Source organism: Mus caroli, chromosome 1 (assembly GCF_900094665.2).
Source record: "Mus caroli chromosome 1, CAROLI_EIJ_v1.1, whole genome shotgun sequence".
In the NCBI taxonomy this organism is placed as follows: Eukaryota; Metazoa; Chordata; class Mammalia; order Rodentia; family Muridae; genus Mus; species Mus caroli.
In genome coordinates this window covers 56,479,673-56,495,495 of record NC_034570.1, presented here as the reverse complement: position 1 = coordinate 56,495,495, position 15,823 = coordinate 56,479,673, and the positions used below count along the sequence as shown (strand labels likewise).

The 15,823-nt window shown below is 39.9% G+C and overlaps 1 protein-coding gene across 1 annotated transcript in view; it reads right to left on the bottom strand.

Annotated features, from left to right (window-relative positions):
- Pard3b (par-3 family cell polarity regulator beta) overlaps positions 1-15,823 on the bottom strand; it is a 965,568-nt gene that overhangs the window by 183,000 nt on the left and 766,745 nt on the right. The window contains exon 19 of the mRNA XM_021162850.2: positions 9,307-9,417. Within this exon, the coding sequence (XP_021018509.1) occupies positions 9,307-9,417 (111 nt within the window). The remainder of the gene's footprint in view (positions 1-9,306; positions 9,418-15,823) is intronic.

Sequence of the window (15,823 nt, the reverse complement as noted above, 5' to 3'; positions counted from 1 at the left end):
CCAGGAACATGCATATGTGGAGCATGCATATATAAAATGTTTTTCTAAACAATCCACTGTTATTACTGTTGCTGTTCCTTAAAAGTGACCTGTCAGTGAAGCAACCCTTTAGACCATAGCACGAAGGACTCCATCTTCCTCAGTCTTCAGATACCAGAGGCACAAAGCAGAGAGCAAAAGAAATGTTTGAGTCTGGAAGAGGGTCAGCTTATTTTTTTTTTTAACAAAATATTCTGAAGCCACATTAAATGCATGGTAAAATTGTAGAGGGCAAAGCCAGATGGATGAGAGAGAATGCAAGTGGGGTGCACTATCATGTGGGTTCCATTTCCACCAAAGACTAGTTCCAAAATGTTAGCAGACCAGTGTTAACTAGTGCCTCGTAATGCAACACATATAAGAGAAATGCAAATGTGAGGGTTGTACGGGTTTAATGGCTGTGGTTACAAGTGTTTCCCACAGCTACACACCCTGTGAACTTGGAGGAGTTGGCAGTAACTCCCACCATTTGTGTCCCTTCCCCGTGCATTTGTTTCCTCGCTGCCAAGCTCTGGCTGCCGACCACACTCCCTCGCTACTGTGCTGCCGCCCCTATGCCAAGCTCACTACCACCGGTGATCAATAAGAAATGAGGTGATGCTTCTTGAATGGAAGTATCTGGCATCACTCCCAGCTGGGCCAAGTCTGCACTCAAGTTGGCCTTCTTCATTGTAACAGGATCCAATTCAGTAACTTTCACAGATGGTGAGGCTCAGAGCATTCCAGGCTCCAAAGGCTACTGAGTAGGTAAGTGGGAGCTTTAATTCCCAAAGCAGGTCGGGAAATAACACCGAGCGCCTAGAGTGAACCAGGTGCTTGCTTCATAAACACTACTTTTCATTTTCCTGACAATCAGAGAGACAGATTTCTCACTTACCAGATGAGAATCTTAAAGCCTGTGGCAGTTTGGTAGCATGGCAGTGTGTGTATACTGTGTTAGGTCTATCACCAATGCCCCACCCACTCTTGAGCCTCTTTCCATTTGGCCAAATGTGTCCTCTAGGCCATACGTAGGTTGATTTGGTGAGAAATGTGGCTATAATAAAAAAAATCACTTGGGAAATGCTTTCAAAACATATGGTCTCAGGTTCAACTGCAGAGGTCTTAAGTATCTGGAGTATATTTCTGCCTATATTGGTATATGTATATTATATATTTATCTAACAGGGTTTTAAATATTTAGAGTATATTTCTCCTATATTAAACATCTATATATTATCTATGTATTTCCCATATGGCTTCTCGACCTTGGTACAACTGACATCCTGGGCTGAATAATTACTTTTGTAGAAGAGGGTTGCCCCCTGCCCCTATGTTGTAGGATGTTGAGAAGTGTCCTTGCTTTCTGCTTCATAAATTCCAACAGCACCTGTCTAAACCCTGACAACTTGAAGGTAAAAGCATCCCAAGTGGAGGGCACCCAGAGATTTTCAGTTTCTTAAGAAATATGGAAAAACTATATCCACATTTTCTTAGTATAATTTCAGGCCTTGGTCATAGTTTCTAGATAAAGGATGTGCTGGAGAGATTTGAGGAGGCAGGTTCTGGGAGACAATAAGCTGAATAGTTAAACAACTAGGAAAGCTTGCCAATAATGCAGACAATACCTGACCTTGCTTTCCAGAGTGGATGTGCTGTCATGGAGGCTTTCCAAAGCAGGATACAATATAAAATGTGTCCAAATAAGAAAAGATGACGAGACAGCATTCTAGAATGTTCTTTGATCTCTAAAAATTTTGATACATCTGCATATTTAGAGTACTTTTAGTAAGTTTACTACCACAGTTCCAAATAGGTCTACAGTAAATGTTCTGGAATCATTAGCCTTTTACTTATTTCTGAATTTTGGGGAAAAAAAATCTTCTAAAGATCTTAGCAATTAAAAAGCATTTTCCCCAAGAAAAATACTTGTTAATGCCATTTCATATTATGGTAAGAAATTGGGGGGGGGGGCAATATGAATTCATTCCTAAAAGTTGTTTATTCTCTACCATAAAAATATAACATTGGATGCTTAGATGTAAATTCTAGTCTTCAAATGGCTTTCTAACAGTTATACTCCCCAAAGTTTTCACAGAAAATGTTCTATTGCTAGATACAATCTATACTAAAACATAACTCTCTATTGACATAACATTTAGTGAGTTACTAGTTTTCTCATAATAGCAAATATATTTTATTTTATGTGTATATTAAAACCAGTGTTCTGTATCAACTGAACCTTTTCCCATTTTAAAAATTAGATCATGTATTCTAAACATTTCTGAGAATCGCTCTGAATAGTTTAGAGCCTTCCTTAGAATAGATTCCAACATTGCTACGATTGCATATACTAATGTGCTATGCTACTTCAGGGTATATTCATACAGAAGTATTCTTTTAAAACAAGGCTCAAGAGGTATGCTTTATAGATGCTTCCCTAAATGACTGTTGGAAAGCGTGCCAGTCCAGTGATTCATTCTATGTATTAATCCAGCTCAGCTGACAAGTGGTTGCTAATACAGCACTTCTAACATTGATTCAAACTCCATAAAAGGATTTTGGCTCATAAAAAATGCTGGCGTGGCAAGTAGATGTAGGTGTGCCCATCACTTGTCTATAAGAATACTGTAATGTGCCAAGTTTTGTTGGTGACCATCAGCATTTCTAAGAAGATATGTGTTGCAGTGATCAGATGAAAGTACATGTATTAACTCAACCACAGCACCGCTGGTCTTACACTTTGCCCCTGTAAATGGGCGGTAATCCTGAGAGACTGCCATTGAATAAAGGGTGATAGTGAGTTGTGCCCACATCTTCATCATGTGTGTGTTGCCTCAGTTTTCACTCTCTACCTCTACCATAGATAGTCCAACTGTAATCAATGCCATACAACACAGCCTCTTCCCAGTCACTGCAGATGCTTAGTTCTATGAAAACCAGCAGCCTGATCACTTCCTCCTGTCAGCGTAAAAGGAGAACTCGACTTTGTCCTGAGAAATGCTATCTGGTATGCTTTTCATAACTTCCACAGAGTGGGATGATCTAATAAAAATCCACAAGTAATTAACCAAGTCTTTTCTAGCCAACCAAAGTCCCATTCAAATGCATTTTAAAAAAAAAAAATCAGAATTCTAAAGGAGTCATAAATTGGGGTATTTTGAAAAACTGGGATCTAATCCAGTCTATGATCTGATCAGGGTTCAGTGGTAATAATAAATTGGGACTATTAAAACTGGGAATCATTCCAACATTTTATTTTGCCCAAACCACGGGACCCAGCAAATTCTACTGCAAAAGACAGGGGTATTCATTGACAAGTCAAACCATGCTGAATTAATCATTTGTATGTAACCATGCCAAAACATGGGTGTTTTCAACAGTTTAAATTGTGCCAAAGATTAAGTTCAGTAAATAATTAATTATCAAGAGTCACTTGGCAAATTAAAGAAATCAACCTTCTGGTTTCTTTAATAAAACATCTACTCTTTTTTAGAGTAAAATAGTGGCAAAACCCTGTCAATTCATTTGTTGCTCTATGTGGGATTCAGAGTTCAGTCCGTATGTGAGTTACAGCTAAAATATTAATTTATGATGTACTACCTTCTCAGTTTATAATGTGCATCTATCTTCTTTTTACAAAAAAAAAATCATGAACAAATGTTGGAAAAACTGTACACTTATTCTGGTTCTCATTTCAATTTCCAGTAACATAAAAGTCCTCCATAATTAAATCAAATACGAAGAGGTTGGGAATAGATTTTCACCCACTTGAATTCTCAAACTATAAAATGGTTTCTGAATGTTTTTCTATCTCTAAGATGCATTTCGTTTATGTGGGAGAATTTGCAGCTGCATAATTAAATCTTGGTTTGCCAAATATCAAAAACACATGTATTGATTCAAACTAAGGGAAGACAAGCAGCCAGCCGATAAGGTGAGGGAGAAGCCTCTGCAGTTCTTGGAAGGCATTCTGAAAGGAATGAAAACCAAGAATCTTGAATCCAGACACCGAGACCGATTAATTTTCCTCAATCTTAGCTTCACCCTCACTGGCATTCTGTCTAGGTCTGTGGCTGAGAACAAGCCCCATATGTTTCCAGGCTTCTCGGTGCTGAAGCTGGACACACTGTGGTCCCAGTGTCTTCAGTTATCCACTCAGGTTTTAATACGATCCAAACATGGGATGTTTCATTAATGTGACAAATGGTCTCCCTGCAAAGCAAACCTTGACATGGTATCCGTGGGATGGGAGGTCTTGGAATAACTAAATTTCATGTTATTAATTTTGTTGTTGTTGTTGTTCTAGTTTCAGTAAGAGGTTGCACTTAGTGAATTTTCATTTCTGGGTCAATAATATGGGACTTTAATGGAAATCAGTCTTTGGTGTCAATGGAGATATGTTAGTCAATATAACAATCCTAAGTAAAAAAGGAATGGCATGTCTAGGGGTGTATTTTTCTCTAACCTTTCTTTACCTGTCTTGAGAAGGTACTAAGAAGACAAGTATTTAAATACATTACAGGCCTAAGAGTTTTTTTTTTTTTTAAATCATACTTTAGAAAAGATTACAAGCTTAGTTCTTAGAATTAAACAACTAAAATTAATGACATGTTAAAACAATCTTGCTGTCAGCTCATGATACTAATTTACATAATCTGAATGTGTGGGAAATGCTAATTTAATTTAGCCAGGACAAATAATCTTTGCATATTATATTGAGTTCATCATCTAGCAGTGAATAAAGACCTTTGAAACTAATGTTTTATTATGGCCCATGTCACTGAAGCATGAACAAAAATGATGAGTTTATTTAATGCAGGGTTTCATTGCCATGGACCGTTTGACTTGGGTCAAAAGGGGACACATCATAAACTCAGGAAATCGAATAGGGGATGAGAAAATCCCACTACACAGTCTTGAGTGAGAAACTTGGCCTTGCATACTCCAAGAAGAGTGTTATATACACTACATGAGTCAGTACTTTGGCAAGTCCAGGAGAGCTTGCTCTAGAAGTTCAGTGTGAATTCTTCTGTACTTGGATATTTCTTAGAGTCTAACATCTGGAAGATACCCTAGAGATCATATAAAGAAAATGTAGCATTAATGATGCTTGCAATTATTTTAGTTAGTATATGTCTTGGTGTATTTCATTTGCAAGAACTGATATTTTATTTATTTAAATATGTGTGCATATAATTAAGACATGGAAGGAATACATCAGTGATTGAGGTTAATAAAATTCTAATATTTACTTGATGAACTAATCTTTTCTAAATCTAGTCATTGGCTTCTTATTACACATGTGAAGTGTCAACAAACTCACTGTTTTATAGTGCATTCTAATGTTTAGGGTGCTTCATTTTATTAAGCTGAAGAATGCCTCTCTTAAGATAATGCTCTATTCGTATCTTGAAGTAGATAAATAACAGGTTGACAAATAGATGAAGTAGAATAGGATGCAAATGGTGTTATAAATATATCCTCTCGTATCTGAAGCTAGCTCAAGTCCAAGCTCTGCCTCTCCAGGTCCTCCAGTGCTTTTCAGAAACGCAGACTGCAGTGTAGAGGGTCCCATTCTCTACGTGAGGAAAGGTTTTGGGCTATACCAGGTGTGATGTGAGCTGTATAAAATAGGAATTATTGTTTCTTCATTTTGTACATGAACTTCCAGTAATGCAGCCTAGAATGGATTAAGTTTTGGCAGGCACATCCCCATGTTGACTCATGCTACACTTACCCTCAACTAAAACCATCAGGCAAGAATTTCATATATTCGGTATTAAGTCAAACCTTCCACATCCTGTGTTTGTACAGCTCATTCCTGGGCCCGAATGTAAGACTTTACATTTATTCCTATTAACTTCTTTATGTTTGATTCCCCTCATTGTTCCAGATGCCTCTGCCAGCACAGACACTTGTCAGCCTCTTCAATACTTGGCACTCATGGCTAATCAGCAGGCCACCATCACTAATGTTAGTACTCAGCAGGACAGCATTAAAATAAATGTTCAAGGAAAACCATTCTTGCATGCTTATATAGATGTAATGCTCACTGGTAATGTTTAGGCACAATTTCTCACAAACCAATAATCCTTCTAGGGTTACATCATCTGGCAAACTGAGTGTTTCTCTGCATTATCCACAGGATACTATGAGATAATAGAACTAATTGCTGATATTTGGGAAGTTTCTCTTACACTTTGTGAATCCCTGTGATTAGAAAGGGTCTCAACCCTGCACTATTGACATTTGGATTGAATAGTTTATTCTTGCAGGGGAAGAAAGTCTTGTAGATTGTAGGATGTTTAGAGATTTCTACCCGGTAAAAGGCCTCAAAAGCTCTCTCTCTCCCATTCTTTTGCAGTAATGACAACTAGAAATGTCTCTGTACATACTAGACTTCCTCCTTCTCTCACTGACAGCATTGCAGACTCTGTGTTTCTATGAGCGATTCTACCTATTCGATGGTTTTTTAAAAACATTTTCATGGTATAGTTAGTTTTAGGTAAAGTTTCACATACAGCACTAATCAGTTCTTTAACAGGAATTACATTTTGTCTGATCTATAAAAATATATGAATAATAATAAAAATAATATGATGAATATGTGGAAGGGACTCATATCATCCTAAAGTTTAGAACAAAGGTTAGATTAATACCAGGACAAAGATAGAATGAAGGTATTGAAGCTTCCACATGATTTGTGTGATCTAAGAGGTAATCTCTAAGGACTGTGTGCCTAATGATACTAATCAAAGCACTATCTGGAACAGTAAAAAAATACTCAGGCAGGTAACAGTTCGAAGACGGAAGACAAATAATATATGTATGCTAATCCCACAAAGTAGTCAGCAGTGATCAAGATGACATGTGTTAAAAATACAAATGGCACAGGGAAGTATTGGAAGATCGTGATATGAGAAAAGAACCATGTTATCTTGGCAGCATGGATATCAAGTTTCCAAAGGATAGGTAGGTATAGAAAACAGATTACAAAACTATTAACAATGGCCATGGGATTGTTATAGAATTATTTATTTAATATTTCCCAAGATGTTTTTCATGAGTTTATGACCTTTCCCTGCCCCTGTGGTACACGGTGATAATTCTAGAGCAGTGGTTCTCAACCTGTGGGTCATGACCCTTTGGTCATGACTTGATGGACTCTTACACAGGGGTCCTCTATGACAGAATTAGTAAGTAAGCAATAAGATAGTTTGACTCATTTCAAGGAAACCAATTTTGATTATATCAAGCAAAAGGGACAATAATAACATTTATCAATATTTTTTATTTTTATGTTTCCTCCATGGCTGCTCTCCATAAAGAATGGCAAACTTGCTGAGATCCATGAGAGCTGTAAATTGGTTCCCTATGGATGATGGACAGCCAAAAATCCAGTACTCCAGGGTTGGGAACAACACCACACAGTCAGCCTCCACCTCCACCCTCCATGGTCCTCGATCTGTGAGTGTTGAAATGCCTGGCCATTAATTCTATAGCACCCAACCCTAAAATTCGCTCCTTCACCTTCTTCTTCAGTACCTGACTGAGACATGGCTGTCTGTAGGAAACCCATATTGGATCTGTTTTATGTGTTCATGTGTGCGGGGTGGCTTAAGTGCAGGCTCATAGTACAGCCCTTTCAATATTTTCACCAGACATATTTTAAGAATATTGGACCTGAAGCCTGTATAGTCAGCTGAGGCAAATTTACAGCTTTGCTTTTAAGAACAAAACTCCCGCAGGCACCTGCTTCCTAAAGGCAAAACCAGAAAGGAAATGAACTCTTGCTTAAAGGCAGCCCACCTTATTTTATGAGTTATCAATTTTCTAGCTGGCACACAGTCCACTCGCTACTGGGAGATTTTACCCCTGTCTCAAGCAAGCAATGAACTGCAAAAAATGTCCAGTCTGCATTCTTGAAAACAGCTCAGATTCCCAAAGATGAGGCATGGGGGCAGTCTCAATAAATGAAGTCAGGGGACCTGCAAAGGTCTATGATGCAGGCTCATAGTGCAGATGTCTGTGCCAGTGCATGCATTAAAGTCTGTGCCAGAATTACATTTACATCGCTGGATTTCTGCATCCTGGCCTATGATGGGGTGACCCTTTCTTGTCTTTAGGGGAGCTCTGTCAGGTGAATAGTCAACATCAATGTAACATTTGATTTCCTTTTAACTATTCTGGTGACCCTGGAAGCAGAGCTCATCAACTTCCCAGAAATGAGAAAGAACTAAATAGCATCTCTCTTCTTATTGTAAAGTCAGCCTTCTCAATCAAAATTGTGTGCAGGATGGGGTAAAAGGTTAACCAGAGATATTTTAGACTGCTGTGCTCTAGAAAACAATGAATAGATGTGTTTTTCTTAGTACATATGCTACAGTGAAAGATATAAGACTGGACACTAAAAACAAACAAACAAACAAACAAACAAAACCCAGGAGCATAAACTTAGTTAATAACAAGTGAAAAACTGGATACACTTGACTTCCCCTGAGAAATCACAAATACATAAAGTTAGATCCAGCCCTGTCTCATCTTAGTCTTTCTCTGAGCTTCAGTTTGTTCAGAAGGTAAAGAATTTTCAGGAGACACAGGAGTATTCAATTGCATGTTTTAAAATCGGACATTTTCCCATCTATGTGGGGGAAGTGCCAGAGTGAACATCAAAGATGTATGAAGGACCACTCTTGTCCAGATGGAACACGATGCTCCTCCAGCAGGAGTGTTGGGCCTCATGAACCGCCATTACTGGCTGTCTATGAAACTGGCCCTTCTGCAGATGGGCAGCATGTTTTCAGCTTGCTGATAGCCTAATAAAAGACAGTAGCTTTTGAAAAATGGAGGACAGGGAGGCATGCACTCAAATTACATGACCAAATGGAGTTAGCAGAATATAATTAGGAAAGGCATGTAGCAGGCTGTCAAAAATGAGGAACAGACTAGGGGAACTTGAGAGTTCTGAACATCAATATAAAAATGACCTTTGGATTAGCAGGGGGGAAAATCATTCTTTACACCATGGGAAACTATGCACCGAAGGAGTCAGAACCAGGAGAGACACAGAATGGGACTATAGGTTCTGACAAGAGGAAGATGCAGCTATGATTTCTTTTTAGAAATAAGATAAAGATTCCCTGGCAAGGTGGGTTGCTTTGTCAGGGAGGTCCCAGTTCTCTGGTATGCTTCTTAAACTAAAATCCCTCCAGTTAATTATTGGAAGTTGGTAACTGAAACACAGATTCCATGGTCCATAAAGGGAGGGCTCTGAGTTTTCCTTACCTCTCTCTTTCTTCTTTCATTCTTTCCAGCTCTTCTTCCTCCGGGTGCCCAGACTTCTGAGTACCTTTCTGCTCAGCCTTCCCGGCCTTATCATCTTTCTTCTTTCCGAATCTAGAAGGCAAAGACAAAGTTCACAACCCACTCTTTTTCTTTGGCAAATGTAAGATACGGATGACATGTGCTCAGCCTGCTATAATTCTTTATTTCTAAAGAACACAAGAACACTGGCATAAATCAGAAGTAAAATAAGATTACAAAAGCAGGAAAATAACACAGTTGCTGAATCTTTTTCTCTCCTTTCTTTCATCTTTTCATTTATATGCTCATTTTGTATCAGGTATAACATTATGCGATTAAAGTGAATAATTTTGACTATTAATTCAATGAAGAATTAAAAAACAGAATGATTATCATTCATTTGTAACTAAAAACTGAACAATTTTCTAATGAGACCCTTTAGAACTGCAGTCCGTTGCCACACTTTAAGGTAAAACACATGAGATAATGTAATTACAGGTAACAAAGGACCTTACTGAAGTCTCATTTTAATGTGTTCCTTTGACTCAAAAGCTCCAAGGGAAATGGGGCAGGGCGGCAAGTGTTTCGGAGCACTGACACAATTCCCACTGGTTCTGTCCAGGGCTGGGATCAGAACTTGTCTACACTGCCTGCTATTCTCTTTCTTCCAGGTCACATTTATCCAACAATACAGCCCCCAATTCCCAAACTGCTCTAGGTTAGTGTGCTTAGCACATCTGTTCCATCTGTAGCTAAATGTACATAGCAGCAACCATGGTACATTACCAGAGCGTCACATTTCCTCAGCATGTGTAGAAAAATGAAACCAGCACACTTGAAATGAAATAAGGCTGTGGCTGTGGCTGTGGCTGTGGCTGAACTATTACTGAACCCATCCTGACCTTAATGTGACAGGTGACATGAATGAAGTGATCAAAAATAGTCCCTTCACGATGCACATAGGTTCTTCATAAACCTTTAAGTATTTATTCCCCCTTTTATTAAAGAGTAGCAAATTTTAACCATTTATGTTAGCTCCCATATAATATCTGTCTGTCTGCTTGTCCATCTGTTTATTCATCTGTCCATGCATCCATCCATCCAACCATCCATCTATCCATCCATCTATCTACCTATTTACAACTTGGGGATTTTTACAAATTAATTGTGCTTGGGTTAGTTTTTGTCCCCTTCCCTCCTGATATACACACAAAGAGATCCTGACAGAAATTTCTTTATGTGAAGATGTGACTTAAAATTTGAAGGTGGGCTTATATTCTCTCCGACTAGAAGTGTAAATTTTTAAAAAGTCACAAAATGAGCTCTTGTTTAAGTCTTCTTTGGAATTCCTCTTGGACTGTGTTTCAGTCATGGAAGATGTTGTTAACAAAGAGTACTGGATAGGATATGTCTAACTCTCAAGAGAAGAAAGGGAAGCTACCTAAGAGGTAGCGCAGAGCAGAGAAGGAGGAGGCAGTTTTACAGAGACATGTCACAGAGAAAACAAGCTAGACCCAGGTGAACACAGAACAGACCAGAGAATGAAAACGAGTCAGAAGATTCCTATATGAGGCCAAGCAGAGCCATTCAGTAAGAAACTGAGAGAAGCTAGATTGAATCAGGCAGCTTGGAGAGGAGTTTGAGCCAGAACAGCTGAGTTGAATCAGTCAGCCAGAGATCAGAAAGAACTGGAAGGAGTGAATTATTGAGCAGTTAAGTCTCAGAGACTGACAACATTCTAGGCCTAGATAAGATTATATAAAGGCTAGAAGCTTCCAGGACTAGGGTTAGGTTAGCAGACAGAGCAGTAAGCTTCAGAGATAACAATCACTCAGGAGAATAAAAATTATTCTTTCACATTTACTTATTTTAAGTCCTTGAAACTAATTTGTGCTTTTCATGTATTCATAGGTGGCAATCCAACTAGGAGCCACACTCTTACAGAAAACTGTCTCTCCCCTGGAAGCCACCAACTGTCCATAGATTCAGGTCCTCAGGTAGGGGTACAGGCTTACAGGCCCCTGTCCCTTCACACTAGAATATTGACTGTCTTAATTTTGTTCAGGTCTTATGTCAGCAACCACAGATGTTGTCAGTGCATGAGCTCAGTGGTCCAGTTATTCTCAGAAGATGCTGTCTCACTCCAGTCCTGCCCAGCTTGTGGCTCTTACGATCATTCTGCCTCCTCTTCCACAATGTTCTCTGACCTTATGCAGATGGTGTGAGATAGATGTCCCATTTGTGGCTCAGCGCTCCGCTGACTTATTCTCTACATTTTCATCCCTCCTCTCTTTTTTTTTTCTATTCTGTTCCATTTCTCAATTCATTCCTGTTCTGCACTGAAGGTATGACCTGGTATCATTTTATAGAAGGAGCTAGGAAACAACCCAAAAAATGCAGACAAAAATATAAGAATGTCAACTTTCAAATGTAATTCAGATTTGCTGATATATTCAAGACCCCACTGTAACCTACAGATCAGGAGACATCTAAATAAGATTTCCATGAATAGATTCTGTAGCTTCCTAGACAGTATTCAGAAGAGGCTAAGGGATCATTTTTACTCTAAATGAATTCATAGGAGAAGTTAGTATCTTCGTACATCACGCAGATAAAGAATCCTTCTGTCAAGATGCTATTGAATATAATAACATTTGGACAGAAAAATTCAAAACTTTGGGGAGCTGGGGTAGAAAAGATGCCTTAGCAAGTCAATGAGAGCTGAATGTTGCCAAAACTATAAGCTTGCTCCCCTCCACCCACATCCTGTATTTTATTAAAAATTTGGAGGTTTCGCATTTTCTGAGATAAAAGCAGCCTTGTGTTTGAAGGGTAAAACTAACCTAGTCCCTGTTTACCTTCATGGTTCTCGACACACCCCAGGCATAGTTTTTCTTTGGTATCTAAACTATTTCACTCAACCGACAGTTCATAACAGCCTGCTTGGGTCCCACCACAACAAAGTATGTTTTACTGTTAGTTTTAACTTCTGCAAAGGATTTTCTTTTCTTTTTTTTATCAAGAACCGGCCATTAAACCAGCCAGTTTCCCACAACTATTATAAATATTTCATTTAAAGTCTATTCTCTTTACGTTTTTCTACCCAAGGCAAAAGGTAGACATAGCTGCAACAATCCTCTCACTAGAGTGAAGGTTTATAGATCATCTGATTCACGGGGGAACGGGTGCGTAGTTTGGGGGACAGAATTAGGAAATAATGGTCCTGAGAAGGGCATCACCTTGTCTAAATGAAGAAACCAAAACCCACAAAGCGAGTTGCATTTTACCTACGCTGATTTCTCGGCCCAGCTCTGCAGTCACGTGACTCTGCTTGCAGTGGCAGAGCGAGCAGCAGGCCTTGAGCCATGAGAAGGAAAGCATCAATTTGCTATTTCCTTTCCCCAGCATCCCCGTGGGAGGCCATTTCACAGTGTCTTATCCAGGACACAGAAAGGAGAGTTTGTGATGCTCATCTCCCCGTTAGCTATTTTGTGAGAACAGTCATGGGGCTCTGGACTGGCTGGGATCGCTGCTTTGCAGGCTGGAGGTTTGGAAAAGACCTTGCACTCCCAGCTTCTCTATCTGTTGCCTTAGAAATCTGCAAGTTGGCCATTGTGGGCCAGGTGCCTCAAGGAAACTGCTTATAGGTTAGCTTGGCTTTGTAGAAAAGACTCTTGGCTGAAAAATTCTGAGCACACATATGGTTTCGATCAATAAAATTTTATTTTCCGTGTACCCAGGTAGTCTGTTTAAAGAATCGCATGATGGATCATTTTGTAAAGTGGAAAAATCACCTTTCAACATATTCTTTGTGCAAATTTACATTTTCATGAATACGTTTGCTTCAAACAACTGACCCTGCTCATTTCTTTAGAGGTTACATGGAACAGCTTTGTGGGAAACTTCAGTCGCTCCCTCCCTTACTTTCTTTTCCTTTTTTCTTTTCTTTTCATTCCCCTTCTTTCTTCCTTTCTTCCTCTTTTTTCTTCCCTCTCCCTTTTCTACATTCTTTCCTTTCACTTATTCCTGTGAAATATTTATTATGCACCTACTATGTGTGTGATACTCTTATAAACATCTGATATAGGTTCATATCAGTCTGTGATACTAAACTACCCACTAACCACATGGAGATGGCCTCCTAAGACAGAGGCCTTTTCTAAAGCAGGTTTAGGTGGACAATCTCAAGCTGTGAAGGGTGGTAGAGAGATTATTAGGAGAGATAGATGCTGATAGAGACTTGATCAGCCTGAACATGCTCAGGTGCAGAATGCTATTTATCTGAGACTATACATTTAGGAGGTTTAGTAAGCAGAATAGAAGGAAAGTCTTGGATGTGGTGGAAGTAGCACACACAGAGAATGTGAGGCCGGTCCTTTCTGGTCAGTAAAAAGGGTGGCTGGAGCTGAGACTCACTCTCATGGGATGTGGGTAGAAGAACAAGGGCTGAAGGACTGAGAGGAGCCTGGAGTGGAGTACAGGAGCCAGAGGAGGGCATTCTTTAGTAACAAGGGGCACATGCACTGGTGAGAAAAACGATGGATTGGAAGAGGTGGTGTAGGAGATGATACAGAAGAGCTGCTACATCCTTTTGAACAGAAGTGACCATCTGTGAGGGGTATCTTCAAAAGTCCACCCTGGTTGATGAAGTAAGAAGCAGCAAGACAACAACAGAGCAGGCACATGAGTTAGGCTGCTTTGGGGTGGCTGCCTGCGGGGAGTCATGGTGGTGTGTTGCTTGGCTAGAGAAGTGGACGCTCGATAGGGACTTGGAACTGTCAAGGCAATAGAGAGGCAGTGAAAGTTCAAGTTTAAAGTGCATTTATTTCCTCTATATTTATTTTTATAATCTAGTGTATGCCTGCGCATATTGATGTGTAGGGTGCACATGCATAATGTGCATGCAAACGTCAGAGAACAGTGTGTGGGAGCTGCGTCTCTCTACCATATAGGATCTGGGGATTAAACTCAAGTCATCAGGCTTGATGGCAAGCACTTTACATGCTGAGCCCTATTGCTGGCCCTGAACATGAATTTGGTACACTGTCAAGAAGCCCCAGCAAACAGCCCCAGTACTAAGTCTGAGGAATGGCAGCATCTAAAGGTTTTATAGAGGACAGAGACAGATGAAGCAATTTTTAAAAAACAGATAAAGGAAGACTATTGGGAAAGTGTGTCTGTAAAAGTATCTGAGCTGACTGGAGGCAGAGAACACAGTCAACAGATGGGGATGCCATTTAGCAGTCCAGTGAGGTGTCAACTGACAGGTTCCCAGCCTGGGGAAGGGACGGTGGAAAGTTGCAATCATGAGTCAGGTGGGCAAGGCCTCCAGAGCAGGCTATGGCATTGAGAGCCTAGTCAGCAATCTTGGGAAACTGAGATGGCAGGGTGGGAGCTCATGTGCAGGAGGATGTAGGAAAAGGAGTTTTCAATTGGATTTATAGTGGGGAAAATTGGCTTGCCTGAAGGAAACAAACTAGAAAGAAAGAAACAGAGGAAGGGCAAGTTGGAGACAGAGGAGAAGAGAGAAGAGAATGGGCCTTTTCTGTATTGCTTTTCCTTTTGCTTTCTTTTTCACTATTTATATTTACAAAGCATGATACTTCACCTCCACTGCTTCTGAATACACATTAAGTACACTAAGTACAAGCATCTTGTTGGGCTACTGTTCCCACCCTCCCTCCTCCAACTTTCCACTATCCAAAGTGAAACTCTACATTCAGGAATGACAATGCCCCGTTCTCTCTTCCAGTTTGTGCTGACCATCTTACATTCTGTGGCTCTAAATATGACTCATGATTATTTTAGGTACTATATAGAAGCAGGATCATACTATCATTGTCCTTTGTGTGTCTCTTATTTCAGTTTGCACAAGTTCATCTGTGCTGTAGAATTCAAGAGACTCCCACTCCCTTTAAATGCCAAGTAGGGCTGGTGAGATTCCTCAGCTGGTAAAGGTTCTTGCCATGAAGCTTGGTGACCTGAGTTCAAGCCCTGGGACGCATATGACAGAAGAGTTCTCACTTCCATAATTTGTCCTCTGACTTACACATATGTCACACATTTACCCACATCTACAAGCATACACACATGCATGTACAAGTGGATAAATGTAATAGAAATACTTAAAAATAAATAAACAAAGGTCAAATAATATTCACATATCATATTTGATTCCGCTGCTCAACCATCAATGTCATAAGGGCTTGACCCCACATTGTTTGTTGTGCCTGATGCTGTTGTTCGCATCAGTGCATGAGAACTAGCATTCTTGGTAAGGGGAGACAGCAGAAATATAAAGGAATCCTAGAAAGATGAGGCGTAGGTTGAGGGAGGAGCCTCAGAAAGCAGCAGTTGGAGAAGAAATTGATCTGCTTACAGAGTTAAGAATGAGTAGGCAGGCAGCCGGAGGACAGTGACCTGCCCTGCAGAGAGCGCCATCTTGGCTCCAGGACTCCGCCGAACTTAGTCTGTACAGGTTAGAGTGAGGACCACAGAG